Below are 27794 nucleotides of genomic sequence, written 5' to 3'. Positions count from 1 at the left end.
ACGTGCCATTCTACAACCATTTCCTTGGACTCTCTCCCCTCCATCTTATTCAGTAGCCCATCCATCTATACAGTTGTCCTCATCTCTGTTCTCTCCATCCATCCATTCAGAGACAGCCCAAGACATGTTGCTTCCTGAGGCATAGCAGCAAATAGCCCAACCCTCAAGTCAACATACATAGCACCCAAGGCCACACCCAAGCCCCTCTCCTCCTCCCTGGCAGTAAAAAATATACTGGTAATAGATTAGATAACTAGCCATTTGCTGCTCTTTCATGGAGCCCAAAATCAGCTTCCTAATGCGTCCCCCTCACTCTGCATACTGGTATACAATCTATCTATTCTAGGTGAACTGGTAGCTTTATCTCACAACTAATCAATATACCATTGGCAGAAACGCCTATTTCTGAAAAGTTATAAAAGCATAGCCTTGTAAAACAGCATTAATCTGCAGAAAAGAACAGTCGTCCCCTGAGCTTTCACACAAAACATTGTATGCGGCATGAAAACTGTGGGGTTTTTCAAAAAATAAATCCATGAAAGAATTCTATACAGTATTCCCTAATCCAATCACTTTTCTCCAAATGTGTATAATACTCTTAAAAAGATGTACGGCTGTAAAATATCTCTGTTAAAAAGAAACCGAACCCAGAGAGTAACCAAGAATGTATTAAAAAGGAGTTTATGATCAGATTCCCAAACCACTGAACTAATAAACCTGTATTCTTCTTTCCTCATCAACCCTAAACAAGAGTTTAAAGAATACACAGGAGAGTAAAGTTTAGAGGTCATGGGAGCCAATTCCTACAGGTCAGGGTCCTTTGCCCCCCCCAATAAAATATTTGAGGGGGCCACCAGCCCCAGGTTGATGGACCTTGCCATTCAAATGTTTGTATGTGCCATGTCTTGTGATCAATTATGTGGGGTGGGGCTTACCTGCCCCCCAATATTTTATTCAAGTTGGCACCCCTGTTAGAGGAGATGTATCTGGTGTCTTCACCTCTGACCTTCCTGTGGTGAGCTGTCAGATCTGAAGAAACCTCGATTGTGCGGTGATCTTGTAGAGTATTCTCAGCGTGTTCAGATGACCATGCAAAGAATCCATTGTTGGATCTTTGACCTCATTGCACAAAGCTCAAGTAGAGGACAGAGGCAGCAGAAACAGGGACTTTGGGGACATGGACTAGTGAACGTACTCCCTGCACACTTTATTCCCTCACCTGTTCTGTGAACACCTAAATAGGACTTCTGCCGCCTTAACTTCATGTCACTTGGTCATTATCATGACTTAGTATCAAGGTGCAACCACTATATCTGTGTATATAGTGATGGAAGATACTTGTTTCTGCTTGATGTTTTCTAAATTGCTTGAGATGCATTGAACCAGCCATGGAGAAGTGGCAGTTACATCCTTTCCACAAAGACTCAGCTGATGCTACACCCCCACAGCATGTGAGTGAATGAGGTGTTTCTAGCCTTTGGGAAAATTTCATGACAAAGTTTAGTGGTACTTTATTAAAAGAGTTCGTAGTAGGTTATACATTGAAGCCTTGTTTATTTGTTTCCTATTCATCTATGCACAATCTAGAGAAACTGTAAAGTGGTACCTCTAGCTGCAGACATGATCCATTCTGGGGTGCCGTTCGCACCCCGAAAAGTCTGCAACTAGAGTGGCGCTTCAGCGCAAGCACGGAGCATGATAGAGCGCTTCTGCACATGTGTGAAGCATGTAGAATGCTTCTGTGCATGCACGAAGTGTGCAGAACGCTTCTGTGCGTGCGAGCACAGCGAAACACAGAAGTATACACTTCTGGGTTTGCTGTGTTTGCAAGCTGAAAAGACGCAACATGAACCTAACGCAACACAAGGTATGACTGTACGTAGAAAAGAAATGCAACAGAATAACCTATGCTCTGTGACTGTATTATGAGAAACCACGGTTTAGTGAATCATGCATAAGTTACAAAAAGCCCCTCATCTCCTCCTCCTGCACAACATAAAAAAATTGGGAAGAGTTTATTTCTGCTTTTAATCTACCATGGCTTCCCATGTCATTAGAATTGTGAACTATGGTTAATACAACCAACAGTTGATTTCGACCCAGCTTCAGAAACCATGGTTTGATGTTATCTAAAGTTTGTTGTGCCAGGCAACAAGTCTGTTGCTAAAGAGAAAGCAGAAGTTTCTGAACTCCTCTTCCCAACCAGGCAAGAAGTTTAGAGAGGGGAAGCAAGCGAGCCCAAGGCTTAACACAGTTTGTGAAAGTTATGCAAACCATAGTGCCCCATACTGCAAGCAAGGAATTGTTGCATAATTTTTGCTGCCTTTCTGTAGGTCAGGGATTTTCAGCACACCTTATCTATCCACGCAAAGGACAGCAAATGATTTAGTACAACAAAGAAGTCTTAAGATGTGACTAAAGATTTGGCTGCCATACAACTATGTCAAAGAGAAGAAAACCCAAAAGTTGGCAATTGGCCAACAAAGTTGTAGACAATGAAGTTCAGAAACAAGTGAGGCCGGGATATTTTAAAAACAACAACAGCAACAGTTAACTTTTAAAAAATAAATAAAAATAAAGAGAAAACCATGCACTTTTTTTTAAAGGCAAACGAAAGATTGAACCATTAGTATATAGCTAAACTGATTGTCATTTATTTTTCTTTTTGTTCACTGTTCAGTTATTTTGGGTGTACCTGAAGTGATTCACTTTCCTCTAACCTTGTCTTTTAAAAAATCCCCCTGGCTTGATCTCTCTCAGTGTTAAGTCCTTCTTAAACCTTAGGGGACTTCAGCTGTGCAAACCTTGCAGAGGCCATCTATAAGGAAATGCCTGCCACCCACTGGACTATATTTACCCACCCACCCTGTCTGTCTTCTAGCTTTCTGTTTCTCATACTCTGCAGCTCCTTTCTATGCCCTGCTGTTGGTGGGCAGGCACAATCGCCGCCCACCAGTGAATTTGTGATTCAGAAAATCTGGAGCCCCTCTTCATTTCCTACTCACGGTCACTGTCTGTGCCAATTTCCATGATTAGAAAAAAAAACCACCCGATCGTTACTATTTTGCTGTTGCAGAGCGGTGATGAAGCTTAATTACTATTTGTATGTTTTTTGTGTGAAGTGCTTTCAAAACTTCAAATGGCAAGGGCTGCGGAAGGGCACAAGTCTTGTCCTTGTTATTGTTGCCAGGTGCCTTCTTCAGCACAGTGGGTAATTTAAGCCTTGGCGTTACTGAGAAACTTTATTTCTGCCTTTACCTAATCAATGTAGAAGGGGAGCAGAGGCCCCTCCAGGCCATATCTAAACAACAACAACAACTGAATGAAAGAAAAGAAATGTAGAGATCATAATGGATCGCTCACTGTAGATGTTGACCCTGTAGATGTGCGGCAGCTGTGAAAAATGTGAATTCCATGTTAGGGATCATTAGGAAAGGGGTTACAAATAAAATGGCCAATATCCAAATGCTGTTACAGTGATACCTCGGGTTACAGATGCTTCAGGTTACAGACTCCACTAACCCAGAAATAGTACCTCGGGTTAAGAACTTTGCTTCAGGATGAGAACAGAAATTGCATGGCGGTAGCGGGAGGCCCCATTAGCTAAAGTGGTACCTCAGGTTAAGAACAGTTTCGGGTTAAGAACAGACCTCCAGAACGAATTAAGTTCTTAACCCGAGGTACCACTGTATACAAATTCATGGTATACTTCTGGTCTGTTGAAAACAATTTTGTTGATCTGGAAAAGGTTCAGAAAAGGATAACTAAAATTATTGGGCTTTGAGTGACTTCCTTATGAGGAAATATGGGGCTTTTTAGTTTGGGGGAAAGGCAAATAAGAAGGAACATGATCAACATGTTTAAAATTATGCAGAGTTTGGAGAAAATGGATAGGGAGAAGCTTTTCTCCATTTCTCATAACAAGGCTAGGAACTGGTGCCGATAAACTGAAGATCAATCCAGATAAGACTGAGGAACTGTTAGTGGGTGGTTTCCTAGACTGGATGGATGGGAGGGAGGTTGCCTGCTCTTGATGGGGTTACACACCCTCTGAAGGAGCACGCACGCAGCTTGGAGGTAACTCCTGGATCCATTGCTGTCGCTTGAGGCTTAGGTGGCCCAGGTGGCGTCTATGCTCTGGTAACCTCTAGGGTAGATTACTGCAACACATTATATGTGGGGCTACTCTGAAGATGGTTCGGAAACTTCAGCTACAGAATTCAGCGGCCAGGTTGCTCACTGGGGCAAGACGGCTTGAGAATATGACACCGATCCTGGTCCGACTGCACTGGCTACCAATTACTTTCCGGGCCCAATTAAAAGTGCTGGTTTTGACCTATAAAGCCTTAAATGGTTCATATATCTTCATGCGCCGGACAATAACTTTCCTCTATACCCAGCCCTTTGGCCATCAACTGTCTATGGCCTTTTAGAAGTGGTTGGGATGTTTTTAATGTGCGTATTTCCTCCTTCTCACCCCTTGGTTTTAATGTATCTATGTGGGGTGTTGTTGTTGTTTGCTTTTTTGTGTTTGGTTGCAAGTTGCTTTGGGTTGCTTGGGCAAGATAAAGGGAATGATTTTTCCCTTTACCACGTAATCAAATATAATTTAAAATCTGTTTTTCCCACCACATCTTTTAGCTACTGTAAAAACCTTAGAAGCATCTATTATGTTGTGCATTTTGAGTTTTGTTTGTGTTTACTACCTAGAAGTCAATCATACATTTGACATATATTCAATCAAACAATTTAGGACCTTGGAAATTTAATGGAAAAGGCTGAGTGGGAAACATAATGGACCTCATTCCATACAGAAACAATTGGAACTGGATCATTAGTCTGCATGCAAAATACCCTTCCTCCTTCCTTCCTTCCTTCCTTCCTTCCTTCCTTCCTTCCTTCCTTCCTTCCTTTCCTCCTTTCTCTCTCCCCCCCCCCTCCACACACACTCATGATCTTAAATTCATGCAACCACTTTTTAAATCCTTATAAGAAATCAAGCTGATACACAAAACAAGTCACATTGGCTTGTTGTTGTTGTTGTTTATGTTTGTGTGTGTGACAGCAGAATAAAAAATACTGGCCGATTTTCACATAATCTCTTAATCCTTTGCTGCCACACAAAATATTAAGCAACATGAGTCAAAAGTCATATTTTGGGGTGAGGGAGATTGGCAGATTCTATCTAGCCCATCTTTTAGTTCCTGATGGGATCAGGTCCATCTCCCTTTCCTCGCAAGCCCCAAATATTGTCTCAGAGAGTGAGAGTTCAGTACCTAACACGTTAATAAAGGTAAAGGTAAAGGGACCCCTGACCATTAGGTCCAATCGTGACCGACTCTGGGGTTGTGGCGCTCATCTCGCTTTATTGCCCGAGGGAGCCGGCGTACAGCTTCTGGGTCATGTGGTCAGCATGACTAAGCGGCCTCTGGTGAACCAGAGCAGTGCACGGAAATGCCATTTACCTTCTCGCTGGAGTGGTACCTATTTATCTACTTGCACTTTGACGTGCTTTCAAACTGCTAGGTTGACAGGAGCTGGGACCGAGCAACGGGAGCTCACCCCGTCGTGGGGATTCGAACCGCCGACCTTCTGATCGGCAAGCCCTAGGCTCTGTGGTTTAACCCATAGTGCCACCTACGTCCCCTAACACGTTAATGGGACACTTCTTTATCTCACGCTATGTTTTTACTGCCTCGTGGGCCTTCTCATGTTCGTGTTTATGTGATTACATCAGGTGCTACCAAAACACTAATAACAAAGATGAGAAAAAGAAAAGGCTAACTCACCCCCCCCATGCATTAAAATGAAAAAGCTTCTCTAGAAGCAGCTATTGATGGGAATAATGTCCGTACTTATTGAAGGGCAGCTGGGGTAGCCGCTGTTATACCCTACAAGGGATTACACGGCCGGGCTGGGAAAACATCTGGCATGCTAGTTTGTCTCTGCAGAGAACCAACCGATTTAAAAATTAAGGTAAGTTTGTTTTTTTAAAGGAAGGAAAAAAATCAGCCGTGCTGCAGCAGCACTAAAAATAGCTCCTTAATTCCACACTAATTCATTCTAATACCCAGTAAACATTACGGTGTCTATAAAGTTTCTGTTAAATGTATTTATGGGAGCCTAGAACCGAAGTGCACCTGATTCTGAACATCATGCGCACATACATGAATGATGCACATGACGCAGGCCTTGAAAATGTTCTTCTCCATTAATAAGCACAGCTACTGGGCCAGGACTTTGTGAGCAAAGATATGCCTGTGCTGCCATCAAGTGGCCATTATACATATTGCACTCAGTTTCAGCTGGCACACATTTTATTTTATTTTATTTTGAAATGTACAATTAAGGCAGGTCGAATATTCCCACGTGCAAATGGTACCGACTGCTTGCTTATGGTTAATAAATTCAGCTTCCCTACAACCAAATTCAATGGCAAATAAATTACCAGGTAGTTTTGCAAAATCAACATTGAAAGCTCATCAGAGTATAGGTTTGCATCTTTGTTCTGCAATTCAACAAGCATAGTGGTTTTCTCTGAAAGAAAAGAATCCTGTTTATTTGCTCCCCACTTACATATCAATAGAAAGCCGTGTTTGTATCAATATTCCCATGCCCTCCTCACTTCCCGGTTAAATTTCTGATATGCTATGCAAATTAGCAATATCAGACAGAAATATTAATAAAATCTCATTGCTGGTACTCTTCCTTTCTCTATGTGCAAACCTTTTGGATGCCACAAAAACCAGAGTTGTTCCTGTTAGCATTTTGTATAGATTTTCCTCTTTGTGAAAGCCGCTTGTTCCAAATTTAGAAACGGACAATGCTCCCCTCTAGGGGCTGAAAAGAAACATGCAATCTTAAATTCATGTTGCCAGTTTCCAAACACTTATTAGAAATCAAATTACTACGCAGGTGACCATGCTGGTCACATTGTTTTACAATCAGCTTAGTATTTTTACTGTCCATTTGTCCAGCTAAATCAGATGTGTGGCTTAATTCTAAATATATTTACTTATTTCCCAGTAATTAAACTAATATTTTGTAAAATAAATTTTAAAAATGCAATCTATCTCTTGGTTCATAAATGCTGAAGTAATCAAATAATGGGCATCTTAAGCCCATTAAGAACATATCTTAAGCAGTTGCTTGGGTGGATGAACCAGGCATCATCGCTCAAACACAGGCAGGAAGAAAACCTCCAATGTACTAAAAGATGCTTGGGTTAATAATATCTGGAGCATTGCTCTATCAGAACGCCCCACATACCATCAGCAAATAATCAAAGGCATGTAAAAAAATACATTTAACACAATTTGGTCTCCTTTTTTTTCTCTTTTATGGAAGGACAGGATATTTTAACACTATAATAATCACAGAGGTATCTGTGGAGGGGATATATTGATTGAAAATGTCTAGTAAACCGGATCGGTAGTTGGGTTCCTGTTGAGAGTATTTGGCGAACCAACATGACAGGGATGAGGGATTGAGGATAGGAGTGATCATTCTGTGGTATTATGGCAGTGGGCAAAGCTGAAGTGTAACTTTTTAATAAGTATTTTTAATAATAATAACAGCACATAGGCAGAACTGTCATAACCTCTCACCCAACACTTTCCCACGGAGCCAGCTCTCATGGGCAACTTTGTGCAGTGCAGCCCAGTCTGATGCTGAACTTGGGACGGGAAGGATTAGGGAACTTGATATCGATTCGGAGTTGGCACATGTCTTTTCCTGCCCTTTTGTCTGCTCAACACAGCAGATCATTCCAAAGCAGCCAAAGCGGCCAACCAAAATGTGTGCCTTTAGCTCTTGTGTGCATGTGTTTTTTGTTTTGTTTTGTTTTAAAAAGTGGGGGCACCAGATTAGCAGATGAACAGGGAGGTGTCCTGTCCTGTCTCAGCTCAACGGAAGCCTGCTGTATAGGGGCACTCACTCTTTGGGTACAGTCATGTTACATAAAGCAGAGTGGGGTCACAACAGGGGAGGCTGCTGTTGTCAGCACCTTGGACAGCGCCCTGCTAGTCTGAGCCTTATTATGCAGCCACTAGCTCTCCTCTTCATGGGGAAAGCAATGACAAACCTAGACAGCATCTTGAGAAGTAGAGACATCACCTTGCCAACAAAGGTCCGTATAGTTAAAGCTATGGTTTTCCCAGTAGTGATGTATGGAAGTGAGAGCTGGACCATAAAGAAGGCTGATCGCCGAAGAATTGATGCTTTTGAATTATGGTGCTGGAGGAGACTCTTGAGAGTCCCATGGACTGCAAGAAGATCAAACCTCTCCATTCTTAAGGAAATCAGCCCTGAGTGCTCACTGGAAGGACAGATCCTGAAGCTGAGGCTCCAATACTTTGGCCACCTCATGAGAAGAGAAGACTCCCTGGAAAAGAACCTGATGTTGGGAAAGATGGAGGGCACAAGGAGAAGGGGACGACAGAGGACGAGATGGTTGGATGGTGTTCTTGAAGCTACCAGCATGCGTTTGACCAAACTGCGGGAGGCAGTGGAAGACAGGAGTGCCACAGCCATTCTTTTATTAGTTATTATTATTATTCATTTGATTTATATACAGTCCTTCATTGAAAGATCTCAGGGCAGTTCACAGGATAAAAATACAAAAGCACAAATATATAGCTAAACCAGGAGCAACAAAACAATAACCTGTATACCACAAGATACATCTAAAAGGTTGTATAATATTAATCAGCTCAAGGCCTGGTTGAAGAGGAACATATTGGGAGTAATGTAGTACCTTGGTTCTCGAACTTAATCTGTTCCAAAAGTCCGTTTGACTCCTAAAAGTGTTCGGAAACCAAGGCACGGCTTCCGATTGGCTACAGGAGCTTCCTGCACTCAAGCAGAAGCCGCATTGAATGTTCGGCTCCTGAAAAATGTTCAAAAGCCGGAACACTTACTTCCGGGTTTACAGCATTTGGGAGCCGATTTGTTCATCAACTAAACCGTTCAAGAATGAAGGTACCACTGTAGGTCTTCTGAGTCCAAGGACTACAGCAGGCAATGTATTCTGACCTGGAAGATCCCAGAGCAGTGGACAGTGACTCCTTGAGCAGCAATTCCACCTCACCTGAATCGTCCTCTGAGCTTGGGAAGGGGGTGATGGTTGAAGCCCAGGAAGGAGACTGTAGGCACCACACACATTTAAAGCACATGACTTCAAAGGATCCTAGGAAGTTTAGTTTCCTCCTATGATTCCCAGTACACTTAGCAAACCACAGTTCCCAGGATTCTTTTGGGAAAACCATTGCTCTAGATGTGCACTGGATGTGCTTAAAATGTATTCTGTAGCCATACCCTTTAAGCCTTTACCTCCACCATGGTCCTAATCCAGATACCCATACAGTGGTACCTTGGTTGTCGAACTTAATCCATTCTGGGAATCCGTTCGACTTTTGGAACCATTTGAAAACCAAGGTGCGGCTTCTGATTGGCTGCAGGAGCTTCCTGCACTCAAGCGGAAGCTGTGGAAACCGCATCGGACCTTCAGCTTCCGAAAAACGTTCGCAAACCGGAACACTCACTTCTGGGTTTGCAGCGTTCAGAAGCCAATTTGTTCAGGGACCAAGCCATTCGACAACCAAGGTACCACTGTATTGATCTAGTCCCCCCTGCATTAATTTTTAAAGAGATCAGACACAGAAGGGTTAAATATGTGAATTATGTTGTATCTAATTTAGTGCTCACATCCCCAGTGGAGGGGTATTTCCAGCTCAAATTAAATCAAGAAAGGTACTACACAAAACTGACAGTCTATGAAATCTCCAACTTTGTGGCTGTGGCTTTCTTTTCTTTTCTTTTCTCTCTCTCTCTCTCTCTCTCTTTCAAAGTGACCATAATGGTTATGCAGAAAATTACAGCAATTGTGCATTATGGAATGGAAAATTTAAGTGCTGACCTTGTTACAAGTCTGCAATACTTGTATATGCTACTGAAAAAGATGTTAGAAGAGGAGTGCTGAATTTAATTGAATGAACTCAGTTCATTTCACTTACATTAAATCTAAATTTTCAGTATCCTTACTGACTGGTGTCCAACATTATCTAGGATTTACAATTTATTGAATGATTTTAATACCCCCACTCATATATTTCTATACGCATTTTAATTTTTATGTACATTTTAAAATGAAATGTGCACGTACTTGCATCCACAGAAGCTGGAATTTCAATTCTGAATTGTAATGATCTCATAGAAATAACCTCCAGGGCTGCTAAACCATGTGGTTGGTCAAGCCCAAAACAGGTTTTGGGGGGTCACACTGAGCTTTATTATTGAACAAAGTCAGCCTGAATTTAAAAACAATGGAACAATTCTCAAGCATAACAAGGGCTTTCTCAATTTGCACCATGGTTACTAAATGTGAGGGAAAGCGACTTGCTAATATACACACAGAGAGAGACATCACACTTTGAAACCTGACATTTTACAGCTAGCAGCTATTTCTCTGAGGACAAACCGGTGCATGTTATCATTACTTTTTCTGCCAGTGAAAAATATCACAGGAACACTCATGATGAAAGGAGTGATGTTCTAAATGCAGCACAGCTCTGCAGAGGCATTTTGATATGATTATGTATTACTCAGGGATTTCCCAACCAAAAATGGAAGCAATAACACAAACGGCAGCCTGATACAACTCTTTAATTCTAGCACATAGTGTGTACACACATTGGGTTGTCCTCAAAACCCAAATCTGCCACATTCATTTCAGCACCCAAGATACCTACTCCCAACATTTCTGCTTTCTCAGGCTATCCTACCTCACAGGGTTGTTGTGAAAATAAGTTAGAAGCTGGGGGGAGCTCTTTGGATCCCCATCATCTGGGGATACAGATAAGATAAAGTAAGACTGAAATGAATAGGCTAGACTCTCTGTGATGGCCTGGGATTTGGACTCGGATGCTGAACCCAAGGAAACCCAGCCTGCACAGGATTCCCCGCCTCCAGAACCAGCTGAGCCGGGGCTGGGGCGTGAGCCTGAAGGGTCCTCACCTGTGCTGGATCCTCGGGTGCAGGCACCAGCTGAGTCTGCTCTGGCTCCTGAGGTGATGGAGGACCCATTGCCTGCAGGTGCTCCACTCTCAGCCCTGTCAGGGGAGGCTGAGGTTGCCTCTGGGTCCGGTAACCCTCCAGCCTCTCCTGAGCTGCAGAGGCTCAGGGCAGAGAGGCGGAGGGAACTAAGTTCCCACAGGAGGAGTGCTCGCCTCCAGGCCAGGAGAGGCGAGTCACCTGTGTAAACACTGTGAAGACTGAACAAAGGAAGATAAGAACTAACTCTCCCAGCACACCGGATCTGAGACAATAACGATTATGAAGGACTACACATTATGTATCTATCCGATTATGCCGGATTTATGTATAAGCTAAACAAGCTATAGCTTAGGGCTCCACTCTTTGGGGGGGGGGGCAAAAAAAAATTAAAGAAAAAAAAACACTGGATGCACATTTCCAAAATATAAGATAAAAAACAAATAAAATAAAACCTACATACAGCAACAGCAAAATCATTTTAAGTTAAAGCTTAATAATTTTTTCACTATTAATATACTTCTTCTTGATTGTATTTCACTATTAACATATTTCTTCTTAATTGTATTTCAGTTCAACAATTACTTTGATAAAATACATATTTTGTTATGTGCAAATGGCTTTAGATACCTATTAGGTCCATAAATTACCATATAGCATATATTCAACACAAAAAGCAGCAACAATTTGTTGTTGACAAAGGACAGCTGGACATATAAAGGGCCCCATTACCTTATGTAGTTTAGGGCCTCATCAAACCAAAATCCAGCCCTGACTACACACATGAAACACATTTTATATTTTTAAGAAATAACCAAGGTGCTGTCTGTAAGGAGGCAATGATGGTCGGCTATAAGAATGGACAACAACAAGTGAAGGATAAAATGGATATTAATGAAGAGATGATGTTGCTACAGGAGGAAAAGATGGACATATGTTTACAACAGTAGCAGGAAACCTGATTTTTTAAAAAAGAAATTGTATTAAATTAAAGTAATTTGGTTGAATTTGTAAGAATCTGGAAAACTAATAAAAAAAAAATGAAAGAAAAGGTGTCCCACCCCTAGCCTAGAGGCTAAGAACAGATTCAAATACAGGGAAAAGAACCTGGCAGGAATGTTTCTGATTATCTGTGAATATACTCCCTCCGCTTTTGGAGCCAAGTGGAGTCAACCCTCTACTACAGCCTTTCTCAACCTGTGGGTACCCAGATGTTGTTGGACAACTCCCATCACCCCTAGCTAGCAAGGCCAGAGCTCAGGGATGATGGGAGTTGTAGTCCAACAACATCCGGGGACCCACAGGTTGAGAACCGCTGCTCTACTAGGAAGCAACACCTTTTGGCTTCCTCACTAGGAACCAGGGTTCTGGCGAAGCAGCGATCAGGCTCATAAAGGGCGGGGAAAGTCCTTCCCTGCTGCAAACCATGATAGGAATTGAGGAGGTGCTCTTAAACTATAATGGACTCAAAGGGTTCTAGGGCTCTGCTTTCTGAGGCAAGCATTCTCAGGTCACTGCACGACGATACTCTCTAGGATGTAGTGCCACAGCTAGAATTGCACCAGGTGATCTAAGTGCTCTTACAGATCTATACAGACAGAGATAGACTTTCAGGTAACTTGGGCCAGAGTTGTGAGTTGTCAGTTGAGGGAACTGAGAGAACGGCTTGGTTAAGGCTACCTAGGAGGTTCACTGCAGAAGCTAGTTGTGAACTGGAGACTTCCTGAATCATAGCTCAGTCTCACAGGAAGTTTTTTGTTGTTGCTGCAGCCACTTCCAGATAAGTTTTGCAAAAGGATGTCTGCATCAGTAGAAATGTGATGGTGCTAGCAAAGTCACGATAAGCCAGGACAAAACTTTACTTGAGTTCCTAATGATTTCAGGGGATGGGAGAAGAACTCATAATAAGTTCACTATTACAAGTCCAGCCAATTCCAGAGTTTGCCACTATCATTTGTCATTAATCATATTTTACAGGGAGCTGTACATGATATGCAATGCATTACTTTTCCTATAGATTTTTGTCTGTGTGACCACACTTCTGATGCAATTGTTGCTCCTAAGCAACTATTACAGAACATTTATTTGCAATTAGAACAACAATAACAACAACAGTCAGGCAATAGTCAGGCTTACATTCCATCCTATTTATTAGCAATGAGAAAAAATAATAATAATGATCAGGCCACAGAGAGGCTTATAATCCATTCCACCACCTTTACAAATTGCAGTGCAAAAGTATGTCTTTCCAATATCACTAGATCAGAAAGGACCAAAGCTATGAAAGATATGGATATTGATCTAAATCACAAAGACTTTTAAAAAGCACTCGCTTGATCTGAAAAAGGGCACCTGCTAAAATGAAGCCTCTCTCATGTGCTTGCCAAAGCTTTAACATCATGGTCTGTTAATTAGGATTAGTAAAAGTCAAGGAAGAAAAGAAAAACCTAGTCTTTGATTGTACAATAAGTACCAAACCAGTGACAGATTCAACTTTCTGGCTTAGATCAAAATCACAGCTACAAATACAATGGGAAAGTACCAGTCTTTTGGAAAGAAAGAAAGAAAGAAAGAAAGAAAGAAAGAAAGAAAGAAAGAAAGAAAGAAAGAGAAAGAAAAGTCTGCATCATCTACTTTTCAGATAATTTTTTTAAAAAGATGGGCATTGTTCAGAAGCTGTATGTTAATTGCTAGTTATAAGGCATGGTTATGCCTTCTGCTTTCTTTTGATGTTCTCATCAATGTACGCAAGAGACTCTCCCCCCCCCCTGACTCTCCTGTGAAGAACACAGGGCAGCACAAATGGGGACCTATCACAGAACAAGCATCAAAAGAAACCCACAAGATTCATCCTCACCTCATTGTGTAGAGCAGGGTCCCGTCATCCTCAAGGCGCAAAAGCTTGTTAGGAGTGGTCATGTTGTGGGCGATAGATTTTTTACCATTGTGGAAAAAGGTGTCCGGAGTCCAGATCTTACTGGCAAGGAGGTTATTCAGAGGCAGGCGTTGCATGGGACCTTTAAATTGAAGCCTTTCGTCTTTCCAACTTTGCCGGAAGAAAACATCAATAGTATATTCCTGGCATAAAACAGAGACCATTGTATAAGTGCCGTAGCTCATAAGAATGAACCAGTCCTCCAGATTATTCTAGCAAATAGCAGCAGGGGACATTTAGAATCACAGCATTGCAACCTACCATTTCGGTGTCTGACACAGGGCCAAAACTGGTGACAAAGATGTCTGTTTTCACCTCTGTTATTCTCTCTACAACAAAGAAATGTAAACAATTAAGACTGCTCCATCAGCTGGCAATTTGCATCAAGGAGCACCTAATCTTATAGCAATAGCAAAACAAAGAAGGGTTTTGCCCTTCAGTGGCATCCTGACTCTTCCACTTAATGCTATGCAGCTTCTGGGCAATTACCATATTGTTTCTGTGTTGAGGACAGCACTTAGCACTTTGTTGATGCTAAAGATACATTGCAGAAGTAAGTACAGTGGTACCTTGGTTAAAAACTTAATTCGTTCTGGAGGTCTGTTCTTAACCTGAAGCACCACTTTAGCTAATGGGGCCTCCTGCTGCCGCTGCACCGCTGGTGTGCGATTTCTGTTCTCATCCTGAAGCAAAGTTCTTAACCCAAGGTACTATTTCTGGGTTAGCGGAGTCTGTAACCTGAAGCGTATGTAACCTGAAGTGTATGTAACCCAAGGTACCACTGTAGCAGCAGTAGATCACCTCCGCCTACAAGATTAATGCAAGCAAGAAAGTTTGGCAATTCAGCGGGTCGCGCTGTGGGTTAAACCACAGAGCCTAGGACTTGCCGATCAGAAGGTCAGTGATTCGAATCCCTGTGATGGGGTGAACTCCCGTTGCTCAGTCCCTGCTCCTGCCAACCTAGCAGTTCGAAAGCACGTCAAAGTGCAAGTAGATAAATAGGTACCACTCCAGCAGGAAAGTAAACAGCATTTCCGTGCACTGTTCTGGTTTGCCAGAAGCGGCTTAGTCATGCTGGCCACATGACCCGGAAGCTGTATGCCGGCTCCCTCGGCCAATAAAGCGAGATGAGCGCCGCAACCCCAGAGTCGGTCATGACTGGACCTAATGGTCAGGCGTCCCTTTACCTTTACCTTTAAGTACATGTAACTAGGCACACGATGTGGGGCTCCTGAATGTGTGGGCTGCTTCAACAGATGTGCAAAGCGGGGTGCGGACACAGAGGTGCCCTTCCATTGAAAGAAAATGGGTCACTGTGCACGCCAAGTTTCTGCATGCCTGCATTAGCAGCCCAGTCCCCACAACCATCAGAAGAGTGAATGAAATGAGTGGTGTTTAGCTCTGGTACAAAGAGGACATTAATTATGTCTGCCCAGCTTCAAAAACAGCTGGACTGGTAAAATTAAGTGATAACATTTAACAATGTCAAATTTCACAACTGGCTGCATTTGTTAGTATTCACATGGTTGTACTAAAAACTGATGCTCTGATCTTTTTAAACACTGCTTAAAGCTCATTTGGGGGGTTTTCCCCCCTCTCCCCTTAAGGATTCTATTCTATTCTTGCTTGCTTCGTGGAATGATAACGTCATAACAAAGCCTAGGTCATTAAGGCAAACGTGAGTTTTGCCAACTATTCAGCTTAATAATTTAGATATGGTATATTGATTTTACATGACAAATCATTTCAGATATCAGGAAATCCTAGAAATCTTGGTGATGTTTTCTTGGTAATGTGATATACATCACAACCTGGGGCTATAGTAACACTTTCAGATATTTAGGTTATTGATTTACAAGATAGAGCATTCTGAGATTTGAGAGGCAACTGATTAGCAATTAACCAAAAACAGATACAGTGGTACCTCGGGTTACAGATGCTTCAGGTTACAGACGCTTCAGGTTACAGACTCCGCTAACCCAGAAATAGTACCTCGGGTTAAGAACTTTGCTTCAGGATGAGAACAGAAATCGCATGGTGGCAGCAGGAGGCCCCATTAGCTAAAGTGGTGCTTCAGGTTAAGAACGGACCTCCATAACGAATTAAGTTCTTAACCCGAGGTACCACTGTATAGGGAATATTATATAAGACTTCTATCCAGATATTGAAAGGAAGAACCTACTCTGTAGGTAAGTGTGATGACCCTGGGGTCAAACTCCACTTTTCAGTGGATGAGGATCCTCTTCAAATGAAAAAGGTATCTCTCACTGAAGGCAGAGCTAGATATTGGGATAGATCAGTGCCTCCTATTTAAGGTTTATTCTGATTATGGTTGCTGCTAAAGAAGTACCTAAGCTTTTATGGAGTCTCCAGCCTGAGCCTGCATGGAGCTGTCCAGAGTATCTGACTACTCAAACTATTGAAGGGGTTGTGGATGGTTGTGAGGGGCACGGCCTCGACAGTGGTGGCACCTTGACAGCTGAACCCACTTCCTGTTCCTGTTCCAATAATGCCTAACGGCCTTTAGGAAGTGACTGAAAGCATTCATTTACTGGGTCGTTTTGCAACCTTTGACAAGTCATTCTATTACTTGGTCTCCACTACATTGTGGCTGGTGTTGTTCAATTGTTCAGTTCTCATTTTTTGTTGTTGCATTGCTTTAAATCTATATTGAAGCATCTCTGAAAATGTGAGATATAAATAATAAACAGTATAGCAAGTGGCATTCATACAGTCTTGCAGCAAAGCCACTATAACTTAAAATCAGTGTTCTCCTCCCACCCTCCCCAACTTCCTTGTCTGGTTGCAAGGCTTCTCTGGGACTGCTCTGAGAATGATGCAACAGATTACAAACTGTGGGCCAGGGATGCTTTTTCTAACTTGAAAATGGGGAAATCTTTAACATACAACCAGTGAGAAAACAAAAGCACCAGGGGATTTTTGTGGCACTCTTCTGCTGCTTTCAGTACACCTTCTGGAAATCTCTTAACCATCTCCCACTGCTCCCTAAACACATCCTTGGTCATCTCTTAATGGGACACGACTGCATGCTGTTTTAAGCATTTGTCCCTACAATGGCATGCTTGAAGGAACATCTGTTGTACCTCCCAGGCCTGGACGAAGCCTGTTATCATATCCATCCAGCAGGCCGTCCAGAATCCTAGTGAAGATGGTGATGTTATCATTGGTATCATATTTCCCTGAAGCTGTTGGCATCTGTGAGAAGCTGCGAAAAGGGGGGGGGGGGAGTGGAGAAGACACATCAATAAAAACTGGGAGAGACAGCTAAAGAGTTAAAGGTTGTGTCATCAATCTCATAAGCATCTGAGACTGGATAGCTTAAAAAAGGACTGCAGAAAAATGTAATGGCTTGGTTGCTCCTGGATTTTGCTTGTTGGGGATTTCTACCACTGTGTTCCACCATCATGTGTCACGCAAACAGGTGCCCCATAACATGCATAACACATGTGCATGCTGCATTGCAAAAAGCGTGATTCACCCTATTGTGAGGGCTTCTAGGTACAATTTGTTTCCTCTTTTCCAGGAGTAAATCAGAATCTACTGGCAGGTCCGGTGGTGCCTGGTGTCCATTGGAACTGATAGGGTGGAAGGCAGGGAGGCCAACAGTAGGTGGAGCCAGAGCCAATTACAGAGCCATGCCCTGACTGGTTGTAAGTTCAAAGGCAGGCAGGTGGGGGCCAGCTGAGGATGCACTGAGATTGCTGGGGCAGTGTCGCCTTTGTTCAAATGGACCAGCCTCTGCTGGATAGATCAAGAAGTACCGTATTTTTTGCTCTATAAGACTCACTTTTCCCCTCCTAAAAAGTAAGGGGAAATGTGTGTGCGTCTTATGGAGCGAATGCAAGCTGTGCAGCTATCCCAGAAGCCAGAACAGCAAGAGGGATTGCTGCTTTCACTGTGCAGCGATCCCTCTTGCTGTTCTGGCTTCTGGGATTCAGAATTTTTTTTTTCTTGTTTCCCTCCTCCAAAAACTAGGTGCGTCTTGTGGTCTGGTGCGTCTTATAGAGCGAAAAATACGGTAATTTGCAGCAGACTCCCAATTGTTTAACAATAGTGACAACAAAGCGTCTTCCCCTCCCTCCTTTTCTAAATTAAGCTGGTGATATCAGGGGTGGAAGTATAGGGGAAAACTGGAGAGGGGTTTTGTGTGAAAGGGCTGTGCATTCAGTTTTGGTATTGTAAACAAATTCAATTTGCTCAGAAACAACCTGCTCCTTAATTCTAAAAGTGTGTTGCCCCACTCAGCCATTCTTTTCTACCTGGTTAGTAGATCTAAACACCACAAACCTGAGATTTGTTCACCTTCTTTATCCCTTCCCTTTTTGTCACCTTTCTTTGTTTCTCTAATAGTTCCATAAATGCACTGCTTTCTTCAAATATGTTTAGGGGTACTCTCATTTCAACTCAAGAAAATCACCATTTTATAGTTCAAATCGGGGGAAATTAATACAGTAAATGGACAAAAGTACACAGATTCACAAAATGTTTAGGGGTATGTGTAACCCCCAGAAAAAAGCACTGCATAAATGCATATTGTGTGGGAAACTGGCTTGTGGACTCTTCCACTTCTGCCTGCTGGTGGGCTCACAGGATTGAATGTTCCATTCACACATAGAGAGAGAGAGAGAACATAGGAAGCTGTGTCAGACCATTAACCTATCTAGCTCAAAACTCTGCACTGACTGGTAGTGACTTCCAGGATATCAGGGAAGGAGTTTTTTCCAGCCCTTTCTGGGGATACTAGGGATTGAACCTGGGACCTTCAGCATTCAGAGGCTGGGTTAACAACTTGTTCCTCAACCTGATGAGGCTCATTTGACAACAACAAGAAATGGAGCCTTTGGAGTCATCAGCCCAGTCCTGTGGGATTGTTATGGCAAAGCAATTCAGCAGGTACCTTCAGGTATGGCCAAACTTGGCCCTCCAGGTGTTTTGGGACTACAATTCCCACCATCACTGACCACTGGTCCTGTTAGCTAGGGATGATGGGAGTTGTAGTCCCAAAACATCTGGAGGTCCAAGTTTGGCCATGCCTGGTTTAGACCATTAAATGCCAGCTGAAAGTGTTTCTATTCCTCCAGGCTTCTTCGTGCAACTAAGCATACATCTTTCCATTAAGGCTGCTTTCTAATTTTATTATATATACAGTCATACCTCTGGCTGCAAATGTGATTGTGTGGGAGGCACATTCGCAACCCCCAACATTCTCAGCATGAAGCACCGCGTCTGCGCACGCGCATGACGCAATTCGGCACTTCTGCGCATGCACATGACATCATTTTGTGCTTCTGCACATGCGTGAGTGCCAAAACCCGGAAGTAACCCGTTCCAGTACTTCCAGGTTCAGTCCGCAACCCAAAAACGCGAAACCCGCAGAGTTCGTAACCCGAGGTATGACTGTATATATATTTACATGGTTTTTATTGTATTGTTTTATGTGTGACTGTTGGAAACTGCTCTGAGATTTTTTTTTAATGAATAGTGGTATGTAAATATTTTTTTTTATAAATAAATAAAATAAACCGCTGGTTTTCAGCTGGTGGGTTGGAACCCACAAGTGTGACATGGCTTGATCTGAGGTGGGTCTCAACAAGAGCACTACCACCATGCAAATGTATGGTAAAAGATTAAAAAATGAGTCCCCAAATGCTGGTTAGGATTAGAAGTATGTCCTGGGCCTGAAAATGTTGAGGACTACTGGAATAAACCAATCCTTCTCCCTGATAAGAGGGTTTTCTATGTGCAGGGAATATTAGAGATACATTCAATCACATGAGTCCATGCACATACAGTAGTTTGAAATAGTACAGTCCACAGACAGGTTTATCTCCCACAAATGATATTTGTAAGCACCAGGCCTCAAATTCTAAGCCAGAGGGCAGGAACAGTCTTTCTATAATCTCTGTAAGGTGATGACAAGTCTCTTTCTCACCCCTACTCAGAACAACTTTAAAAACCGTCATTTTTTTTCTGCTTTAGCATTACATTCCCCACCAAATTCCTAGACATTCTGCTGCACCCATTGCCTTCCTTTTCTGCTACTGCTGGACAGACTCCAGAATCTGAGATGAGTAAATGGAAAACATTTGCAGATATTTGCAGATAAGTAGCCAATGGGTCAAAGGCCTTCTTCCCTAAGTCGATCATGGTCACCGTCAACGCGCCGCTTTAATTAAGTTGCAGCCAGAGGATCAAATTCTGCCATCTGCTACACAGAGTCTTTAGCAACATTTTAATCCTATGAAATTGTTATTGCGAGCAGTGATGGCCACAATGTTGTGTAATGCCGAGCAAAACCATAATGGAAGCTAGATCTTCGGGGAACCAGTCCCATGGCCATTCTCACTTAACATGGACAATAAATGCCACTAGGATCGAGAACGGAACAGGGACTGCCCATAGCTCCTGTAGGCATGGAACTGCCACCCTGTCATAATTAGTGTTCTTAACAGAGGACGAGATGGTTGGACACTGTTCTCAAAGCTACAAACATGAGTCTGACCAAACTGCAGGAGGCAGTGGAAGACAGGAGTGCCTGGCGTGCTCTGGTCCATGGGATCATGAAGAGTTGGACACGACTAAACGACTAAACAACAACAACAAAATTACAAATGATTTGGAATAACAGTCACACTCTAGTGTTACACATAATATAGTAAAGGTAAAGGGACCCCTGACCATTAGGTCCAGTCGTTGCTGACTTTGGGGTTGCGGCGCACATCTCGCTTTATTGGCCGAGGGAGCCGGCGTACAGCTTCCGGGTCATGTGGCGAACCAGAGCAGCACACGGAAACGCCGTTTACCTTCCCACTGGAGCGGTACCTATTTATCTACTTGCACTGGTGTGCTTTTGAACTGCTAGGTTGGCAGGAGCAGGGACCGAGCAACGGGAGCTCACCCTGTTGCAGGGATTCGAACCGCCGACCTTGTGATCGGCAAGTCCTAGGCTCTGTGGTTTAACCCACAGTGCCACCCACGTCCCTACACATAATATAATACTGCAGCAATTCTTAGAGGAACCTTAGAGGTGAGCAACCTTAGGCCCAGGGCCAAATACCACCCTCCAGGCCTGTCTGACCCTTGGGACTCTCCCAAGGCCACATGCCCCCTGCAGCCACACCTCCTACTCTCCCACAGGCCACACTCCTCACACTTCACACCCTCCTGGAGTATTTTTGCTAGGCTGGAATGTGTCCTTGAACTCTGATCATTACTCTTGCTTGTCTACCTGGAGGAGAAAGAGGTTATGTGTGTTTTGAGAAACTGGCCTCTCGGCCGCTGCCAGAACATCACACCTCCCTCCCTAAGCTGAACAGAACCTTCCCAGGCTTTGGGATGGAGTTGTGAGGGGAATCATCATCATCATCATCATCATTTATTATTTGTACCCCACCCGTCTGGCTGGGTTTCCCCAGCCACTCTGGGCAGCTTCCAACAAAGATTAAAAATACATTAAAATGTCACACATTAAAAACTTCCCTGAACAGGGCTGCCTTCAGATGTCTTCTAAATGTCAGGTAGTTGTTTATCTCTTTGGCATCTGGTGGGAGGGCGTTCCACAGGGCGGGTGCCACTACCAAGAAGGCCCTCTACCTGGTTCCCTGTAGCCTTGCTTCTCGCAATGAGGGAACCACCAGAAGGCCATCAGAGCTGGACCTCAGCGTCCAGGCAGAACAATGGGAGTGGAAATGCTCCTTCAGGTATACTGGGCTGAAGCCATTTAGGGCTTTAAAGGTGAAAACCAAAACTTTGAATTGTGCTCGGAAATGTACTGGGAGCCAATGTAGGTCTTTCAAGACTGGTGTTTTGTGGTCTCAGCGGCCGCCCCCTGTCACCAGTGTAGCTGCCGCATTCTGGATTAAGAGATCCTGCAGCCCTCCTCCCTCATTCCCAAAGCGCAAGAAAGAAAGCTACCCACTGGCACTGCAAGTAGACATCACAAATCCTGCTTGCACTCAGATTCTGCTTGCGGGTTTCACAAAGCCATATGCATGGCCACTGTGAGAATTGGATGCTGGACCAGGTGGGTATTTGATTTGATCCAGCAGAGCTTTTCTTATGTTCTCTCTGGCTCTGGCAATCTTACACCTGTGTATAAGCATTTTTCTCCATTTGGTTGGGTTTCCTCTGCTCCGTTAAGGAACTTTATACATGCCTGGAAGTTAACATTCACAGTCTCATTGAATACCAAGAACGATGGATCATATGGTCATCTTAAATTCTAACTGTTGTCAAAAGCGTCTGCAAGATTTCTTTTGGCCATCATGGTAAAAGCTAGGGGTTTGCTTAGAAATTTAGAAAGAGTGAATGCAGACCAGTGACAAAAGCAGCTAATGTACTTACTCTTCCACTGGCCAGGCTGAAACACGGGGAAAGCTGAAACCCTTTGTGCAATTTCTCTTCTCTTAGGGCAGTAAAAGGATGCCATAAAGCATTTCCCCAATGGATTTTTTAAAAACTGAAATTGTGTTTGTCTTCAAGGAGACATTAAGACTAGCAAAAGCCTATGATTCTTGTCTAATCCAACACTCTCCTGCTCCCGGTATTTCCTGGAAGCAATTACATCCTATGTTATGTAATATAATATAGCACCACATTGAAAAACTATCTAAAAAGAAGGAATCCAATGAGCTTTTTAGAAAGGGAAGTCTGCATTGTTTGGATGGCTGACACTTCTTGGGAAGTGTGCCGGTGAATTCTCTTTCATTACACAAACTATTTGTGGTTTGAAAAGCTTTGGTGCAATTTTAATTCTGCCTAAAGCTGCTTATAAGGAAACAACTTTGAGAGAGAAACAGAATATGGAGAAGAACTGGAAGCCTAAAATGGTTTCTAGTGATTTCCGGTGCCCAACTGGACATCATATGCAAGCCTTGACAACAAGTAACCGCAGTCTGTCATTGTCTTCTCTCCCCCTCCCTGTCTCCCTGTCTGTCTCACACCTGTTTGTGTAATTTCATAGTAATAGGGATGGTGATGCTGAAGAATTGTGAATTATTTAGCCTTCCATGTGAGTGATGTGAGCCTCCCTCCCACCCTGACATCAGATTTTATTTTGCTGGGGATTTCACCTGCCATTTTTGATGGTCTCAGTGAAGCTGAACTGATTGGACTATTAAATTGTTTTGGCAAGAGATGCAATTTGCTTGATTCAGCATATGTTTACCTGCATGAAATATGTGCTGTTTGCATTCTTTTTATTTATTTAAAATTCCAAGCTCAGAAGAAGAAAAGAGCTTGGCTCTGTCTAGAATCTGATTCCAATGTTCCATAACTATTATGGGTTTTCTCTGGGGGAAAGCATAGCTCCATTTGTGAGTGAGTCCCTGGAATGTGTTGATTGGTAGCCTGAAATCTCATCTCTTTGTTATGTTGGTTGGCAATAAAATGAAAGAGTACATTTTTTTTTCTTATTGTGCCACTTGAAAAATCCACTCTGGGCCACTTTAACTGTTATCTAATTCTTTTACAGAAAGCCATATTGCGTAAGACACAAGATGCAACTCACATGTAGAGCATTACATAAAATGGTGTCTTTTTCACAGATGCCTTCCCCCAACCGGCTATGCTTCCCCAAGGATGACACCCCCTTTTGCACAGGGAGTGAAATGCATGCATGCATGTTATTGAAAAGCAACAACATGAATTTGGGAAACCACTTGCGATGGTGACTGTTGTAGTGAAGCCATCACAGGCTGTGTTTTGACATGTTATTAATCTGGAGGTTACTCTGGTGTCACAAGCAAGTGGCATGTTATGATCTGTGGTGTGTCAAAAGCTGGCAACTATCTTCAAAGGTCACACTATGGTAGCTTCACCACATTGGTCACCATCCCAATTGGGTGTCTATATCCACACTAAAACATCAACCAAGGTAGAGGCGAATCATTTTATCCAGAGTAGATTACTCATGGAATAGTGATGGATGTTTGATCTTTAGCAAAATGGGCTTACAACTGTTCCCAAAAAAAGTATTAGGCACATATGGTAAAGCAGATCCCAAAACTGTCAAAGCAATCAGATGTCTCCATAATTTGAGAGCACTATGACAACACTGTATGTCAGAGCTCTCTCCCTGAGCAGGGAAGGCTCACCCAGAGTTGAGAACTCAAGGATCTGTTTAAGGATTTTCTAAGAACCTTCAGGATTCAGTGCTTAGCACTTCCTCAATACTTCACCATCCTTCATCCCACTGCCAATAGTTCCAAACAAGAAGAGTGAACCTACCATGTCTCCCAGACTTGATGGCTATATAGTGCCTCTGTGATCAAAGGCACTATGAGTCTGAACATGGTGAGCAAAAACTGCAGGAGAGGGCTATTGGGCTTGCATCCTGCTTTTGAGCACCCCATCTGACCGACCAATATGGGAGAGTATTCAGTCAAGCAAGAATTTGTGTTTGACTGACTCAGGCTGGCAGCATATTGGTATGTTGGATTTGTGAAACTACAGAAAGGGATATGTATTATATCTGTATCCTCCAAGAAGCTCAGAGGGGCATTCTGCTGCACTATGACCCTAAAAGGTAGGTTGGGTTGAGCCCTCCAGGGCTGATTGGGTATTAAAACCTAGCTTTCCCACATCCAAATCAAACACTCCAGGTACTGCACCAGACTAGTATGTGCCCTAGTTCCTTCTTTCCTTTAATATTTCTCCGTTCCACAACTTCAGAAGTACTGAAATAGAAAGCGATCACCAAAGTTATTGGTGAGCGTGATTTATGTGGCTTGATCAGAAACAAAATATTGGGAGTTATTAGCTACTGGGAGAGTGTAGAGCTTTTCATCTGAAATATTAAAAAACAGCAACACACTGGTGAATGTTCTATGGGAAAGAATCTTACGTCAACGAGGTTTGCCCTTAATGAGCTCCTTCCATTTCTGTAATTAAAACCGATGGATTAGTTTTGACATCAAGTGAAATGTAGCTCCTGATACAAATTCTGCTTATCATTGATGGCTCTGGGATGCATGGATCTCACCCGTGGAAATGGAGATCTCTGAGTGTGTCTCTTCACAACAGGGAGACTGAGTTTTTATGATTCAGTCCCGTTGTAAATTTATTTCCCAGGAAAAGAAGCAAATCTAATGAAGAAGGAGGCGGAGAGAATACTTTACAATATCTTCATAAAGAAAGGGTATGGCATGAGGCAGAGAACCATTTTAAAGAAAGCTGAAAGTGCTTTCAGAGAGAACCATTAGCTGTCATGGTGTACAGACATCTCTTCCATTTGCCCCCGTTGCCTCAGGTCAAATAGTGTTTGCAGGTTTTTAAACAATACAAAACCCTTAATCAGGGCCAAAGCACAGCATCACTTTTCTTAAAACTCTGAAGAAAATGACTGTGGGAAGTCAGTGATGAGTAGTGGTGCAAGGAGACTCACGATAAAACCCTTCTCTGACCCATGAAGTCTGTCACTGCCTCTCAGCTTAAGCTACCTCACAGGGTTGTTGTAAATATAAAATGGCAGGGGAGAACTGTGTATATTTCCTCCAACACCTTGAAAGAAAAACACAATAACATATAATATATATCCCTATTAACATCAGCAACTGTTCTCTGTCTTCAGCTTGCAAAAGTGACAAAAAAAAGTACAAGTACAGTAAGGAGGGAGGGAGGGACACTTATATATGTGAAGTACTTTGAATGACTCACTCAGCTAGTGCCTTCCAGTTGGTTTGGATTACAGCTTCCATAACGCTTGACCACTGGTCATGCTGCCTGGGGCTTATGGGAGCTGTAGTTCAAAACAGCTGGAAGGCACCAGATTAGGGAAGGCTGTTCACCTCATCCACTGATGGCAGAGTATTGTCCTGTTGCAGAATATTGTCTTTGCTAAAGACTGGCAGATGCCTCTCCCATGTTGAAGACTTTGAGCTATCCATTGCAATCAATCTCTTCAGAATGCCAGAATAATATTTGTTGCGTATCAATGCAGAACACGCCCTTAAGAGCATCCCCATCTATACAATGTCCAGCTCACGTCAGGGTGGAAAGGCCATGATCTGAGTTGACACATTATAATACATTCACAAAACTGTCTCCTATATTTGAGGTGAGTGGGGGAATATGCAAAGTATCTTACTGGAGCATATCTGGAGCTCTCTGACTTTGGAAAACAGATATTGGGTTTCCTCAAACTTTTCTAGCAGAGATGAATGGTGGGAGGGGGGAGTTCCCCCCTCTTCCCAATTCTCAAACAATGTAGGTGCAGTTGCCACCCCAATTTCATGTGTGTATGGATATTCACCACTTAAAACATTTATTGAAATGTATCAGTATAGGTTAGGGACACTGGTGGCACTGTGGGTTAAGCCACAGAGCCTAGGACTTGCCGATGAGAAGGTCGGCGGTTCGAATCCCGGCGATGGGGTGAGCTCCCATTGCTTGGACCCTGCTCCTGCCAACCTAGCAGTTCGAAAGCATGTCAAAGTGCAAGTAGATAAATAGGTACCGCTCAGGCGGGAAGGTAAATGGCGTTTCCGTGCGCTGTTCTGGTTTGCCAGAAGTGGCTTAGTCATGCTGGCCACATGACCCGGAAGCTGTACGCCGGCTCCCTCGGCCAGTAAAGTGAGATGAGTGCCGCAACCCCAGAGTCAGTCACAACTGGACCTAATGGTCAGGGGTCCCTTTACCTTTACCTTTATCAGTATAGGTTCATGGGTTTGAGGGGAGAGCAGCTTTGGGTGTACAGAAAAGGGGAGGGGGAGTGACCACCACACCTGCTTAAATTTGGATAGTTAGGTGTGGGTTTCAAGCATAGCCAGTGCATCACCTAGTAAATTTCTCTTCTTCAAAATTAAGCATTTTCAAGATATATATTTAGTAGCATTTTGAGGCTTCTGTCCTGATAACAAGATACATTGCGTATGTTTTGCTACAGTATTAAAACCAAAGCTGTAACTAATTTGGGAGGAACTTTCTCCATTGTTACAGCTTTGGATGGATGTTGCATTTTTAAAAAAAAGCCTTTTGAAGCATCACTATGCTGCAAATTTACAACGAACTTTGTTTTGGCTCTACTTCCTAAACATTTATTTCCCCCCAGGATTCATATTGTACTTCTTGGCCAAAAAAATGCTATCCAAGTGGCTGGCAAATACTTTAGCTGCATAGTAGCCTATGAATAAAAGAGGCCTCTTTGAATTCTACAGTGACTAGGAAGGCCATATATTGAATCTCTTATAGTACATTGGATTTTAGTTTACTGCTTTTACAAAATGCACCGTAAAACAAAAAGTAATTACAGAAGTGCCTGGTTGTGACAACTCTAGGTGTCAAATGGCTTTGCTGAAAATGCTGCTTTAAATTATGGGACCCAGCCTTATGAAGATCTATAGGGCCTTTCTGAGGAATCCCCAAACATTTCACAAGCTAGTTACAAAACCGCAGCTAAACGAGGACAGAATTTCTGTGCTTTATTATGCACGTTTTCCACACATCCCTGCATTGCTGAGAGAATTGAGCATCAGGGCAGTCTACAGCCAACATTGCAGTGAATTAGGAACTTTACCCCTGCAGTTGGTTACAGGGATTTGTTCGGTGAGTTTTACCAATTTTAAGAACTGCTTTACTGCAAGGATAAATGGCAGAATGCAGAAAGGCTGCCTAACCCTGCCAGGTTGGTCTTGTACTAAAACGCCTGATTTTGTTACCGTTCATTGGGAAAGCTTTATCCTGAATCATACAAGAGGGCTAATTTAACTGGTTCTAGCGTCTGCATCTGATTGTGTGTGGTGTTTTTTTTTTAAATAGAATCGGAGAATGAAAGAAGATACAAGGCCAAATT

General features: G+C 42.9%; 2 protein-coding genes across 4 annotated transcripts in view; one reads left to right on the top strand and one right to left on the bottom strand.

The window, feature by feature from the left end:
- The window catches only part of GABRB3 (gamma-aminobutyric acid type A receptor subunit beta3), a 192748-nt gene that overhangs the window by 24609 nt on the left and 140345 nt on the right, over positions 1-27794 (top strand). The gene's annotated exons all lie outside the window — the stretch shown is intronic.
- GABRA5 (gamma-aminobutyric acid type A receptor subunit alpha5) overlaps positions 1-27794 on the bottom strand; it is a 69436-nt gene that overhangs the window by 33560 nt on the left and 8082 nt on the right. For all 3 annotated transcript variants that reach the window (XM_081907662.1, XM_081907663.1, XM_081907664.1), the window contains exons 3-5: positions 17089-17210; positions 14246-14313; positions 13907-14127 (exon numbers count right to left, since the gene is read on the bottom strand). In XM_081907662.1, coding sequence (XP_081763788.1) covers positions 13907-14127; positions 14246-14313; positions 17089-17210 — 411 coding nt within the window. The remainder of the gene's footprint in view (positions 1-13906; positions 14128-14245; positions 14314-17088; positions 17211-27794) is intronic.

The sequence above is a fragment of the Podarcis melisellensis genome, assembly GCF_964234715.1.
Source record: "Podarcis melisellensis genome assembly, chromosome: 4".
In the NCBI taxonomy this organism is placed as follows: domain Eukaryota; kingdom Metazoa; phylum Chordata; class Lepidosauria; order Squamata; family Lacertidae; genus Podarcis; species Podarcis melisellensis.
The sequence above is the reverse complement of the archived record's forward strand: the minus strand, read 5'-3'. Positions and strand labels throughout refer to the sequence as shown.